The sequence below is a fragment of the Pteronotus mesoamericanus genome, unplaced genomic scaffold (genome assembly GCF_021234165.1).
Source record: "Pteronotus mesoamericanus isolate MK-2021 breed Mesoamerican mustached bat unplaced genomic scaffold, CSHL_Meso_final contig_50, whole genome shotgun sequence".
Taxonomy (NCBI): Eukaryota; Metazoa; Chordata; class Mammalia; order Chiroptera; family Mormoopidae; genus Pteronotus; species Pteronotus mesoamericanus.
In genome coordinates, this window is record NW_026555186.1 from 44,686,485 (window position 1) to 44,701,817 (window position 15,333).

The 15,333-nt window shown below is 39.5% G+C and overlaps 1 protein-coding gene across 6 annotated transcripts in view; it reads left to right on the plus strand.

Annotated features, from left to right (window-relative positions):
* The window catches only part of CAST (calpastatin), a 126,833-nt gene that overhangs the window by 60,095 nt on the left and 51,405 nt on the right, over positions 1–15,333 (plus strand). For 5 of the 6 annotated variants that reach the window (XM_054578621.1, XM_054578624.1, XM_054578623.1 and 2 more), the window contains 4 exons: positions 5,331–5,390; positions 9,654–9,692; positions 11,063–11,119; positions 11,680–11,793. In XM_054578621.1, coding sequence (XP_054434596.1) covers positions 5,331–5,390; positions 9,654–9,692; positions 11,063–11,119; positions 11,680–11,793 — 270 coding nt within the window. Of the gene's footprint in view, positions 1–5,330; positions 5,391–8,998; positions 9,065–9,653; positions 9,693–11,062; positions 11,120–11,679; positions 11,794–15,333 lie in introns of all 6 variants that reach the window. The other variant, XM_054578627.1, reaches the window with a different exon arrangement.

The following is a 15,333-nucleotide window of genomic DNA, read 5'->3' on the forward strand; positions in this document are numbered from 1 at the left end:
ACTTCCAAAATTCTTACTGTAGCAGGTGAAGACATTTAAAGAGATTTTGTTGAATAATGCTGGAAAATAAGATGTTACATTGGATAAGTAGAGGATTACGTATTTTTTCTAAGCTGCAATTACTGTCTTTTATCAATATTGGTTTATCTTTTATGTAACTTGACAGTACAGGAAGATTATCTGAGGTGGGCCTGAAACTGACTTAGCAGTCAAACATTTTCTTTTGTCACGTGGGATTCTCTTCATACCTCTGATAGAGCACTTAAGTTGTAATGTAAATTTGCTTAATATCTGTTTATCTCAGTGGGCTATGAACTCTTTCAAGGCTGTGATATTGTCTTAATTCATTGTGTATCCTCCGCACCAGCTCATTGCCTTTTATTTTTATTTTTAAATACATTTTATTAATTATGCTTTTATGGTTGTCCCAATTTTTTCCCCATTGCCCCCCTCCACCTGGGACCCCCTCATTCCCTCCAGCAATCCTTCCCCTTAGTTCATGTCCATGGGTCATGTATATAAGTTCTTTGGCTACTCCATTTCCCTTGCTCTTCTTAACATGCCCCCATCTATTCTGTACCTACCAATTTGTACATTGTAATCCCTGTACCTTTTCCCTTTCCCCTCCCAACTGATAACCCTCCAAATGATTTACATATCTATGATTCTGTTTCTGTTCTACTTGTTTGCTTACTTTGTTTTTTAGATTCAATTGTTGATAGTTATGGATCTGTTGTCATTTTTTACATTCATAGTCTTTATCTTTTTCTTAAATAAGTCCCTTTAACATTTCATGTAATAATGGTTTGGTGATGATGAACTCCTTTAGCTTTACCTTGTCTAGGAAGCACTTTACAGTGCACTCTGATGAAGCACTATCTAGGTTGCAGGTCCTTGCTTTTCATCATTTTGAATACTTCTTGCCAGTCCCTTCTAGCCTGCAAAGTTTCTTTTGAGAAAACAGCTGAGATATTATGGGAACTCATTTGTAGGTAACTATCTGCTTTTCTCTCGCTGCTTTTAAGATTCTCTCTTTATCTTTAACCTTTGGCATTTTAATTATGATGTGTCTTGGTGTGGTACTCTTTGGGTCCAACTTGTTTGGGATTCTCTGTGCTTCCTGGACTTGCATGCCTATTTCCTTCACCAAATTAGGGAAGTTTTCTTTCATTATTTTTTCAAATAAGTTTTCAATTACTTGCTCTTTCACTTCTCCTTCTGGCCTCCCTATCATTTGGATGTTGGTACATTTGAATATATCCCAGAGGCTCCTTAGCCTAGCCTCAATTTTTGGATTCTTTTGTCCTAGTTGAATGTTCTTTTCTTCCTTATGTTTCAAATCATTGATTTAATTCTCAGCTTCATCCACTCCACTGTTGGTTCCCTGTAAATTTTTCTTTATTTCAGTTAGTGTAAAAAAAGAACCTTCCTTTCTGCCTGGGTCTTTTTTACGCCGTTAAATACCCAATGAGTTCCTTCTGCATCCTAATAACCGGTGTTCTGAACTCCTTGTCTGATAGACTGCTTATCTCCATTTTGTTTAGTTCTTTTTCCTAGGGTTTTGATCTGTTCTTTCATTTGGGCCATATTTCTTTGTCTCCTCATTTTGGCAGCTTCCCCGTGTTTGTTTCTATGTATTAGGTAGTGCTGCTTTGATTCCTTGTCTTAGTAACATGGCCTATTATAGAAAAGTACATCCGTAAGTTAGATGGGGCAGAGCCTTAGGTAATCACCAGGGTGGGGCAACCTGTGTGAACCAAGGTTGATGGAGTCTCTGATATGGTGTTGCTGCTCTGTGGCTCTGTGTGGGGGAGGGCTCAGAAAAGGGACAATGACTGCTGCCTGGCCTCTGGACTATTGTCCAGGAGGAAGCTGTCCCCCGGCACTTCCCTGGCACTTCAGTTTCTCCGCATATGTCACTGGTGCCCTTCCAGCTGCCGCCCCAGTGTTGGAGCCCAGAGAGATTGAGTCTGTGTAAGTCCTAAGTCCATTGCAGGCCCTGTAAGAGGAGGCTCCTGAGAATCCCACAATTTGTTCTGCCGCCCCAACCCCCACTGGTTTTTACAGCCAGAAGTTATAGGGACTTATCTTCCTGGTACTGGACCTCAGGATTGGGTGGTCCAGTGTGAGGCTGGGGTCCCTGGCTCCTGAGGTATCCCTCCAGATTTTAATCCACCACAGATGGGCGTGGGACTGCCCATTGTGCACCTCCATTCTCCATGTGCCTCTGCCCCTCCTACCCCTCTGGATGAATGTGGCTTCCTTAATTCCTTGGTTGTCAGACTTCCATATAGCTCCATCTTCTGATGATTCTGGGTGATAATTGTTTTGTAGTTTACTTGTAATCTTTGCTGTGGTTGTGCAAGGAGGTGAGCTGTGTTTACCTACACTTCCTTCTTGACCTGAGATCCCTCATTGCCTTTTAAATAGCAATTGTCAAATGGGTGGGTAAATGGAGAAAAATTACAGAAGTTAGTTTTTCTGGTCTTTGTTACTCTGATTTATGCCTTAATTCAAGTTTATAAATTACTAACAATACTCTGGGTATTAAGAGACCTGTACGGGTCATTTAGGAAGGGAAGTGTTATTAGAGCTGCAATTCTGTCTGATTTACAGCTCTAATCCCAATAGAGATATTTTCTTATGTTATGAATGCTGATGGTTATGTTTTAAAATAGGCTGCCTTTTTATGTTAACAGGACTGGCCGAGTACGAGGCCCTGCAGCAGAGTCACTGGTTTAGAACTCAGGCAGCCTAGGTCCCAGCATCAGCACCCGCACCGCAGCTCAGAGGGTGCCCCCTGGCCTTTTGCCTGCGTGACGCCTCCTTATCCCTAAATGACCACATTAACTGTCACTTCCTCAGCATCACTGTCTCAGCTGTCTCCTGAACTAACTCTGGTTGTCCAGTCCATGTTCTTGTGGGACCCTTTTGAGCACTTACCACAAGTAATCTTTGAAGTGATTATTCTGTTAATGTGCTCTCTGATGAGGCAGTAACTTTCCCAAGGATGGTGACTTACTGGTTTCGCCGCTGTGTTCTCATCACCAAATATAGTACCTGGTACTACCTATGTGTGAATTCACTCTTCAAAAGTTTTGAAATTATAAGTTATTCACACCCATGATTAGAAATTCAAACAGCACAGAAGATTTAAAATGAAAGTATATTCAATCCTTCACTAGAGAAAAAAAGTATTGAGTTCCTTGTCTTTACAGACAGAAGAAACATTGAACAAACAACAGCTGGCTGGAGTTGAATGAATTCACAGTGGGGAGGGCTTGCCTTCCTTATTTCCAGACCCAGTGAAGTAGCTTGTCTATATCCATTTCAAAATGGTTAGTGCCTTAGCGACGGGATCAAACTTCCATGGAAGATCTCGGCTGAAAGCAGATGGGGCCAAGGCCTTCAGCTAAATTCCCATGGTAGTTATAGCTACTCCTTGTAGATTTAACTGTTGTTGGGGGGCTTTTTTCTAGGAATAGAGGATTACGTCCAGCTATTGCTCAATAAAGCGGTAAGGCAGGTTGGAAATGCCAGGGATTTGAAAGATGTTTTAATAAATTTGGATCTTTAGAAAATATATTGATGTTTACTTGAAGATTTGCAGCTTAAAAAGCACTTCAGGTGGAGAGTTTGGTATTTGGTTGTTTTCTGTGTCTCAGAGAATTCACTGAAGGGGTGAGATAGAGCAAAGCGGGACTTCTCGAGTTTGAATGGAAGTTTGTTCAACCAGTTTTAATTGTGGAAGGACAGAATTATAAACATAAGGGAATGTTAATACCCACAAATTAAAAAATCCTCAAGGAAAAATGAATATACATTTATTTGTCGGTTAATTCAATGGGGGGATTTATCTTGGTTCATCTTCCAGTTCTTTACCCCAAAGAAAATGTGAGAGACACCACCCTGTGCCCTGCTACAGGACCATGTGCACATGTGTGTTGGAGTGGAGGGTTGCTCAACTGATGCCTGATAGCACTCAGGAAAACTCATACAACAATGTTGAAAAACTAGTATATTAAAACTTTGGGCATTTATCTGTAAACTGTAATTTGACATGTAACCAATATGTTCTGCATCAAGTGAGGTCTGTGGGGAAGGTGATTTTGTTCATGGGCCATGGGTTGTGGTGGGTTCATACAGTCGCCCGGAGTGGTAGTGTGTGTGCGGAGGCAGCAGGATGAGCTCATCCTGCCCTGGGTCTCAGCCTGAGGTGGCTCAGGGCCAGGCATCAGAGACGGGGTTCTGGGTATTGCTGGTATGTCAGCAGCTGTTTACTGACAGCTGGTTACTTCAGGAGGCAGCTTGTGCCACATGGAATCCCTGGGCTCCAAAACCTAACAGACTCAAATATTAAGGAGACTTAATGGGCCTGAGTTTGAACTTCCAAAGATAGTAATTATCTATTTAGAATTAACCAGTGTATTGCAACCTATGTACCAGAATAGTGCTCAGTCCCCACAGTAGTGCTCAATCCCACGCATGTATCACATGCACGTCCCACTATGTGGGTGATAAGATCACGGGGGCTGATTCCACCACCCTAGGGAAGGTGTCTCAGTGACCATTCATCCCGTCCCCTTTTGCCTTTCAGGGAGGAGCCTAGATGAGACAGATAATAGAGCAGTATTTCCTCTGCAACGCTGTCCCCCTACTTCTCTTCCATACATGATACTGAAAAGACAATTCTAGTCTCTCCAACTGTTTCCTAGAGCTATGTCCTGTTCCTTCTATCTTGTATTGTATGTTATGAACAATGCATGAACAATTTAATGAGTACCTACAATGTGCCAGATATTTTACATACATGATCTCAAATACAACCCTGCAAAATAGACATTTTAGGCCCCATTTTATATGTTAATACTTATAACATATAAGTATTGTGACTCAAAGTCACAAAGCTAGTAATTGACAAAGTTGGCATTTAAACAAAATTTAAGTTTCAAAGTCCATGCTTTTTTAAAAAAGAGCACAAACAGTAATTATAATATTATTTCCCGAGCCATTAGGTAGTAGTCAATAATGAACTTATAACATAGTTTTTACCTATTGAAGAACAATCGAGAAAGGGGAAACCAAACATCAGAAAATTTAAGTAACTTGCCAAGATTATTTAGTAAGTAGCGCATCCAAACTTTGAACCATTTGATCTGGTTACAAAAGGTTTTACCAGTTGGGCAAAACCATCTACCGGACTTTGTGGGAATGGTACTCTAAACGAGGTAAAAAGAGTTAAGTAAGAGCAAGTATGGGTAAGAGGAGCTGAAGGACGAAGTAGGTCATAGGTTAACTAGAATCAGACTCTCTATTTCTTTCCTTCCTAGGTGTCCACTTCCTCTGCATCAACCAGCAAGCCTTCCAGTATGAATCCCACGGAAACCAAGGTATGAAGAGTCTTCCAGGTCAACTTGGGTGAATGCCTTTAAATTGATTCATGTAAAGCAAAACAAATGTAGACAAATAGCTGACAGATAATTTGTATGTTGTAGGAAGCTGATATTATAGAAGTAAACATTTTCTTCCGAGTCTATGGGAATCATTGGAAACTCAGTATTCATTTCCATATTTACCTCAAACATCATCCATACATTTCTGCATCATTTTAGAATATCTGGAAAAGAGGTCATCTGGAGTCTTTTTGTTGTTGTTGTTGCTTTTTGGTCCTAGATATGAGAGAGGATTTTATTTCTAACATAATCTAAGTATATTTCTCTGAATCTAAATAAGAATACAAATTCTTAACTTCTTACTATAATTATTTAATTATGATAGTCATTTAATATTAAATATAAGACTGAGAAATGAAGTGAACATAAAAGTGCAACAGATACTGGTTATTTCAAGTGCTTTCTGAATTTTCTTTCTGAAATTTGAGTCATGTGGAGCACCATATTATTGATAAAATTTTGTTGAGCTCTGTTTGGGACTTATTGTAATGATTATTTTTTGGAATTTCAAAAGGAAAAAAAAAGAATGTCCTGTAGAGTTGGCCAAAGTTGCCTTGAACCCTCTCCCTTAGCTACCATGTCTCAAGCTCTGTTTCTTGGGAATATTCTTGGGTTGAGGTTTAATCAGGAAGTCTTTTCAAGAGGCTCTCAACTACACTTATGAAACAATATTCTTTAGTGCCTCTAAGAGCTAACCCAGCTCTATTATTATTAAGTTGCCTTTGTTTAAAATCCCTGACATTTTTTTGCTTTCTGTCTCCTAAAATGGAATAAAATCTTTCCCAGTTTTCTCCATTTTTCTATCCCAGTGGGATCCTACACCAAAACTCAGTACTGCACCGTAATGTAGTCCTATTGAGGGATCCTATAGCCTCATCTTGAACTGTTTTTTAAGGGACATTGCAAATATCTTGAAAGAATTGACACTCTCTGAATCTAAGCTCTTATAAAAGTCATTTTAATTTTTAAATTTATTTTTAATCTAAAATTGTTATTCAATATTTTACATTTATATTAATTTCTTTTCAAAATGTACATTTTCAGATTCATAATTAATCTGTTAGGTGTCACTACTTATTTATACTGAGTTTAACCTTTGGAAATTTAAAAATCTCTCATCTCAGTCTGAAAATAATCTTAAAACTATAGTAGAAACATCCACAAAAGACAGTTTTCATGGACCTTAGAGTCCATGAAAACTTAAGAAAGTAAAGAGAAAGGAGAGCCAGGGAGAAAGGATTTCCATTGTGTTATATCGGTTTGCATTTAACCCATTGCCTCGTACTAATCCATCTCCCAACTCTCAGCTCTAGGACCAATGCCTATTTCACGTGCGCCCCGTTTTCCAGAGCAAGTGTCAGCAATCTCTTCAGCCACTCCTAAGCATTAAACATGAGATTCCTGACAGTTATGGACCTGGAAGAAGGGAGGGGGGGAGAGGAGTAGGAGAGATTAGAGAGGGAGAGAAAAATGAGATGCAAGTGGTGAGTATCACCAGCAGCTGACTCAGGACCATCTTTGGCCTTTATTCTCTTCCCTTAGTGGATTTTAATCACGCTTTTCTCCATCATTTTTGTGTGCATTTGATATTTGGATTATAACATTTTTCCTGACCTCCTCTTAGAGATTTTTGTGAACTTGATGAGCATATTTCCCAAAATACTTTGAGCTTTTAGAGAAAAGATGTTAAGATAATACCTACACCAATTCCTTATCGCATTCCACACCTTTCAGATGAAAGTCAGTCTAGCTCTAAAGGGAGAGTGATATGTTTAGATTTCAGTTCTCCCTCTCTCTCACCCCTGGCACATTAGAGTTGGTGGTCACACTGCTGTGTATGAGGTGGAAGGTCAAATTATTTCTAATCAAATCATCAGGATGAGCTACCTAAAGAGGATTATGTGGTGTAGACACTGGAGCCAGTTGGCCTTGCTTGGATTCCTGGTCCACGCCGGCTGTGATGTTGAAAAACTCCTTTTTGCTTTGGTCTCCTTTTCTGTACAGTTTGGAGGAAATGATAATAGTCACAAGACTGTATAAGGAAACAAGCATATATATTGGACAGTGCCTGTCTTAGGAAGCTTAGAAAATCTTTACTTCTGCTGATGCCCTGTAGGAGTAGGCAGGTACAGCAGAGACAGCTTTACTGATTGAGAACACCATGGGTGTCTTCAGGGAGTTATTTAACTTCTGTGTGCCTCAATTTCTTATCCGTGAAATGGGGATTTGATGATGGTGATAATGATGATGGTGATACCTGCCTCACAGGACTATTACTGGGATGGAGTTGGCAATGTGAATTTTAGAATAGTCCTTGATACTAGCAGGTGATCAATAAGCATTAGTTATCATTGTCATCATTATTTTGTTCAGCATCCACCAAAAATAAATTTAGGAAGTGTTTTAGTGATTACTGATTAAAATGTACATTTTGTTATAAGCTGCTTGCATCTGTCAGTATACATTCTTAATTGTATTTTAGAGTTCTTCTAGGCAAAATCTTAATGGCCAAATTAGAAGCTATTAATAAACTGAAACCACTACAATACCAGCTTGATTATTTTCCTTATTAATCAGTTAAAAATTACATTTGTATAAACTCAGAAAAGCATAGTAACACATATGGAAACTCATTAACAAGAGTCCAGTTTGAAAGGATCCAAAATTTAAAATTTCTTTAAAATATTTGATCATAAACTGTTTTTCTTCCCAGAGCCAGAAGTGTGCAAGCATCACAAGGACCCATTCTCTGAGGCACATATATATCTTTATTACTGAAACCTGAGACATGATAAATTATGGGAACGTTTGGCATTGCCCTTTTCAGATAATAGAATAAAAAATAAAAGTTTGTGTTAATATCACCAAACAGATAAAAGGGAAATGACAGGAAGCATTTGGTCTAATTTTTAATCTCTTACTTTGAAAAGTTCATAAAATGTTTAACTATGTTTTATTCCTGTTTCTCTTTCTTGCCTATACTGAGAATTCATGGGTGTATTTAAGGAATTTTTTGGCACAGGTCACCTTTGGTTGGGCAAAACTGTAGAACACTCCACTGAAGATCCTAAATCACTACCAGCTCTTCAGAAGTATTCTTAGGACTTTAGATTAGATCTCTAGATTTTTATTGTAAAACAAGAATACACTAACTCTTTACAAAATTGTTGTAAGATCATGTTACCAAAATTACAGAAAAGTTCTGACAACTTCTGTGACTCTTCCTTTGAACGTAACCAAACGTATTGCTCAAGCAGCCTTGACACAGAGGCAGAGGGGGAAGGAAAGGGATTTGAAGTTAATTTTATTAATGGGAATCTTACAGATTTTCTCTCACCCAAAAGAGTAAACCCAAAGTGGCATATTTGCTTAGGACTTTACCATTTAAGTGCCTATAACATCTTGGAGTCATATCCACCTGCATAGAGTAAATGCAGTACATGAGTAGAGTGGGTCTTGATAGAAACCTTTTTGCCCTGTTTAACATGGTACTTGTTTGACTGTCAGATAAATAAAACCACACTTTGGCCGTGCTCTTACATTAGGCCATTCCAATCAGCAAAGAGGTAAAAGGACTGCATCCTCCTAACAGGAAAAGACACAAAAAACAGGTGATGTGGTTCATCGTGTGTGGTCACTTTGGCTGCTCAGCTCACGCTAATTGCAGCTCACCGTCTTCTGTAGCTCTCTGACCCATCACAGACTTTCTGAGAGGCTGAATCACCCATTGCCCACACTCTGGCACTAAAAATAAATCACTGCTTTCTGGGCCCTTGGTTCTGTCTCCATCTCACCGCTTCTCCCTGTCAGCTGAATCCTATGATGAGTGTTTCATACACGCAGGGACTGACCCTGCTTGGGTGGCTTTACAGGGTGAGGGGTTTTATTTTCTCATGCTTATGTATTAGCTGCAGTGTTTGTGGCGATAAATCTTCACATGTCTTTGATACACATAGGAAGAAGTAAGGTGTAAATTGGTACCTAAATAATAAGAGCAGACTTAATTTGTGTGCTTAAGTGTTTATCTAAACAGTTACAATTCCAAGTAAGATATAATAATCCTAACTCATACTGTTTACATTTGTAAATACATCAAAATCATCTCTTTTTAGCTTCCTTAGTTGAATAAAATCTATAATAAACTTTGGAAATGATGTCCATTTTTCCTTCCTTCCTTTTTCTTTCTTTTTCTGAATTTAGGCTGTAAAAACAGAACCCGAGAAGTTAAAATCAACGAAGGTAAGTGATTAAAGTCAACTATGAATTATTTGGATTCTTTGCAATAATAATGATTAACCAAGTTCCTCCTTTGGTGGTACTAAATGGTAAAAGGATTTTTGTCAGCTAATTTAATTTTCACATGACATTATAGGGTATACATAAAATAATTATAAGATTAAACATATATTGTTAAAATTAATGCATGCTATTTTATAAATAAAAATATATTTCAGAAATAATTTTGTCCAAATCTATATATTTTATATTGTTTAAAATAAGCAAGAGGAACAAGTATAATGACAAAGGATAATGAGTATCCGGGTACTTTAATGATGAGTTATCCAGAGTAACTATGTCTGCTGAATCCAGCACCTAGCTAAGTTAAAGATGAGAGTCTTTGCTAAGAGGCTGCTGGCTTGAACTTGACAGTGTTATCTTGGTTGGTAGAACCAGCTACTCAGGAGACATTCCCTTGGGAAGAGCTTCCTGGGCTTTCTTGACTCTGGGCTGTCTAGACTGAAAGCCAATCTGTGTCCCCCTGGCGATGGACCCCAGGGTGTCTGCATTCAGGGCAAATGTTTCTCTTCAGTTGGATGCTGCTATTTATTTCCTTCAAGCACACTTAAGCAAATACTCGGATAAAACCACAAGGTTTCCTGTGGGAAAGCACAGAGATGCTTCTAGCTCAAGTGCTCTAAGTGCAGGCAAGGGTGAGGTTGCCTGGGTGAAAGCTGAGGCTTATCTGATTGTGTGTCAGGCGCCCTGGTGGCCCTGAGGATGGTGACTCCATAGTCCTCTCTAGAGGGAGAATTCAGCAGCTGGGTGGAGGTTGTCTTTTATTTTATATGTAAATGCTTTTAGTTATCTACCTGATCTCAAGAGAATTGGGTTTCTAGTTTCTTCTGTACTTGTAACACAAAAAAAGACTATTTAAATCATTCAGTTGAAGAAAATGCAGTTTTCTTTATCTCCTGTAAAAAGTTTTTTTTTAAAAAATTAATTTCTAGAGTAGAGCCCCTTTTCAACAAACTTGGACCCCTTTCACCAGTGGTCACAATGATCACTTGCTGTCTCTGTGGATAGACCTGCAGCTACCAAAAGATTGGCATGAATTGTGAAAAACAGCCAATACTTTACAGAGATATACCTACTTGAAAAATTATTCTAGGTAAAAACCTAAATTTTTCATTATTCTTCTGGTAATTATCATTATCATGCTATTGGTAGGATGGTCATTGACCAGACAGCACATATCTATACCTCTAACTGGGACATTCTCGAGAGAGGCAGAAAGGTCTAACAGGGAATTTTGTTCTTGAGCCTATTTGGAAATATGAAAATAATGATGAACTCCAATGTGACTGAGGTTTATCTTTTGAAATTGACAGCCACCTGTGGTTCATGAGAAACAAGTCCAAGAAGTAAAGCCAAAGGAACACACAGAGGTAAACAATCATCATTAGGACTTGATATTATAAGATGAAGCCTTTTGTGTATGTGAGCGATACAATACTAAACTCTCATCATTCAAGACTTAAGTCCCTGGAGAGGTTAATTGGTAAATTATATGATTGTATAACTACTATGCTGTATACCTGAAACTAATATAAAATAATATTGAATACCCACTGTAATTGGAAAATTTTAACAAATGTAAATTGCTATATAAACAAGTCCTATGAGGATCGCTCCCTGGTGTTTTGTTTTTTTGTTTGTTTGGTTTTTGTTTTTGGCTAAATTGGTGCCACCATGTGGCAGTAACAGAATTTACAGTTTACTGGTGAATTCTTGCTGAATTGTGGAGGAAGGATTTGCGTTATTTCAAATCTTGTACCTAAGGTGAAATTTCATCTTATTTATATCACACTAATTTAAATTTGCACAGTTCAAAACTACATAAAACACAACTGTTGTGAACACTTTCTCTGTATTTGTACTTTCAAGTACAGAGAAAAATGTCTGTATTTGCCATCTTGTTAACAGTGTGGTGTATGTATGTTTTCAGCCAAAAAGCCTACCGAAACATGCCTCAGATACAGGAAGCAAGCATGCTCACAAAGAAAAAGGAGTTTCCAGATCAAGTGAGCAGCCGACTTCAGAGAAGTCAACAAAGCCAACGGTGAGTAAATCGGATTACTAGCGAGGAGACACTGACATCACCTAGGGACTAAGGTGCAGGTCCTCTAGCTCCGTTGACATGTGGCAGTGGATCTGCAGACCTGTGCCGAATATATCTTATATTGTAATGATTTGGTGCTATCATTGTGCTGCTTTTGCAAATAGCCTTGTGGAAATGCGGGCCTATGGAAGGCCTGAGGGGAACACCAGGTGAGTCCGGGGGATGTTCCATCCAGCCTTCTCCTGCCTGGCATTACCCAGTCATGACAGCAGGGCAGCAGGCTCCGTGCCTCACGGGCAGGAACATGGGATTGAGGCTGCCCTCTGGACCCCTGTTTCCATGGGCTATGGGAACACACATGCCCTGCATGTTCTTCCATTTACATGGAAGTCTTACAGACTTTTTAGGGTCTTGCTCTAGAAGAGGTGAACTTACAGGGCCAAAAGTTGGAAATAGATTCAATATTTCTGGAGCTACTGGGGGCCAACTAACTGTTAGAAGAATAAGCAAACATGAGAGGAACTTTTTCAATGAGAGCCCTCGGAAGACAAGAACTTGACCAACTTAGCACTGTATGTTAGGTCAGAGATTGCATACCTGTGGCCCACCTGTTACATGCAGCTCACGTGTGTTTTGTTCAAATGTACTTTGTTTGGCTTAAAATATTATTTAAATTCTTTTTAATAGCCACCAACAACTAAAGGCAGAATAGTTCACATAAAATCAGAAGCTTCTCTTGAAAAATTAGAATATCTGGTACAGTGGGCTCACGTGGCAAGAACTGGCTAGAGCTTTACACCTGGTATATGTGCTCTAATTTACCTGGCCCACTTCGCTGTCTGTGCTACCTGCACAGACTCTGTAAGCTCTCAAGCCCAGCCTGATGTGGTGCTCAGTATTGCATTGTGTTTAATAGAAGCTAGTGACTATTGCTATACAAGAGTAAACTGGCCCAGCAGTGACATTTGAAATGCATAATCTTGAAAACAGTCACTCAGGAAGACTTAGTCCTGTTAACCTGTTATCCCTCACCCTTAGACTAAATCAGAGTAACAATTTCTGCTGGTAGAGAGCGCTGTTGCCGATGTAGCTGCGGCATCTGGCAAGTCAGATGACAAGGTGGGCACACATAAGCAGACGCAGAGCGTGCATGGGCTTCAGTCCTTATCATTCCCTTATGAGAAATGTTTGCTCAGTGGAGTCCCATTCTACCTGAGCTTTACATTAGGGTTCCGGTGCTACCACACTCAAATAAAACTGAACAATGTTCATATATAAAAATTTATGAAGAGGATCACATAGCTCAAGGATGTAGAGTGAACAAGATACCAAAATTGATTTTAAAATCTAAAAATTCAGTAAGTGTTTATTGATCACCTGTCATGTATAAGGACTAGCATTGGTATCAAGGAACTTAACATGTGAGTTGCTTCAGATCCTGCCTTCAAAGTATACGGGTTTGAAATAAAGTAAACAAAATTGCTTTGAGCATTTGAATAAGCATTGATCTCAGCTTTCAAGTTTCTTACTAGTAAACTGTGAACAGTCATGACACCCACATGAATTGACATGGGAGGTTTTCAAAAGAGATATCATAAACCACCTCAGAAGAGAGTGTGCATGCCCTTCTGGCAAATTATGGGCAAGTCCCCCTTAGATCCTTTGATGAGCCTATTAAGATTGCCAGGAAATGTAAGAGGAGAAGCAGTCAACGTTTCTACCATAGCAACACGTCAGTTTGGAGCCATGTCTCTCTAGAAATTCTAGTACTTATTTCTCTGGAAACTACAAGCAAGAAATTGAAGCAATAATGAGATCGTGGAAATGAAAATAGAAAGTAGTAGTATGTATTTATCTATTTTCCTGTTTCTCAAAATGAGAAAGGTATCCTATAGGCTAAATGGCAAGGAAAGTCATAGGATCACTTCTGGCATATCTCCCTGAAATAGCAGATTTTTCTCAGATCTGGAGAGAAAATGCAGATATCTTATGGAGTAATGGTAAACTTTTAAGTGAAAATGTCCAACTTAATTAAAAATATTTTTTTCTTGCAACAGACTGCTTGAGACCACACGTCCAACTCATCCCAGGGGTACACGTTACTCTCTCTTGTTGACGAAATGAATGTATTTGAGAGAGAGGATTAGATCTGTTAGAGTAGAATGTAATTTGAAATTTTGTTAGATATAATTTAGGGTTACAGTGAAAGCAGAACAATAAAATTAGGAGAGGCTTATATGGAATTCTGGTTTGTGCTGACTTGAGCTGGAAATTGTGGCAAATCACTTAACTTTTCTTTGTTTCTGATTTGTCTTCCATAAAATGGGATTGATTAGATCTGCCTTTTTTTTTTTTTTTTTAAACTTTGGTACATACAATGCTTGATACACTGTGTCTGACTCTACCAGGGCAATTCAAGAGGGCAATTCAAGGAAGATTAAGGCAGGTTGCTGTTTGGTGAGGACTGGAGGCATTGTCTGATTGTGGGAACCCACTAGGACTCTGAACAGATCCAATCTGAGTGAGGCGTGGGAAGATAGCTTGTACTGCAGGCTTGTAAAGGCATCAACGTGGAAAACTATAAGATGTGTCCTGGGTACAAAGTACATTCCAGTGTAGGGTGAAGCATAGAGGGGCGAGCAGTGGGACTGTAAGACTGGAAAGAAGCGCGGGGGGGGGGGAGGTGTCACTGTGGAGACTGTGAAGGTGAGTTTGTATTCAACAGGCAGGGAATAAACACTGAAGGTTAGAGAACAGATGGAGTGGTGCGATTAAAAGTGACCGAAGGGGCTGGGATAAAATGGATTAGAGATGGGAGGGTAGGAGGTTCGTCAGGGGTGTTCTACCAGTTCTAGTGAGTCCCAATTTAGTATAAATTAGAGCTGAGATAGAATAAGCTAGTGGGGAGCATGGGAGGAGGCATTGCTGAGGTAACACCTTCAGTTTTCAGGAAATGATTGGGCAAAGGTAAAGTTAAATCTCAGGTAACCTGGGGCTTGAGGCTGACTGAACTAGGTTGTTAACCCTGAGGTGAGGCTCGTGCCAGTACAGGGCTTGGCACCTGTGAGCGTGTGTGCCTCCTTCAACTGTGAGCCCATCCCCCGGTTACCACTGGCAGGAGGACAGAAGTCACAAGAGGAACTGGTTGAAGGGGAAAAGCAGTGTCTGATTTACGTGTTTGAGGTGTCCCAAGAAAGATGTGTAGCAAGGTAATTAGAATACTGTTTTGGAGTACCAAAAGATGGGGGGAGAGAGAATTGGGCAGGAAGAGCGCGGATGAATGTCTGCCTAAGGCTGTGTGGTTGAATTCTAGAAGTGAGCGCAATTGCCCAGACTCAGGCTCACGCCTTGATGGCCCCCACAGTACTTTTAACAAAACAACCATACCGTCATTTGCTTAACACGTACTTAAACATTAAATAATTACAAAGGGCTCAGAATGTGCCAAACACTGGCTTTCACTTAACTAATCCTCACACCCCCCGAGGTAGGTGCAGTCGCAATCCCATCTCACACGTGAGGATACCGAGGTGCAGGAGA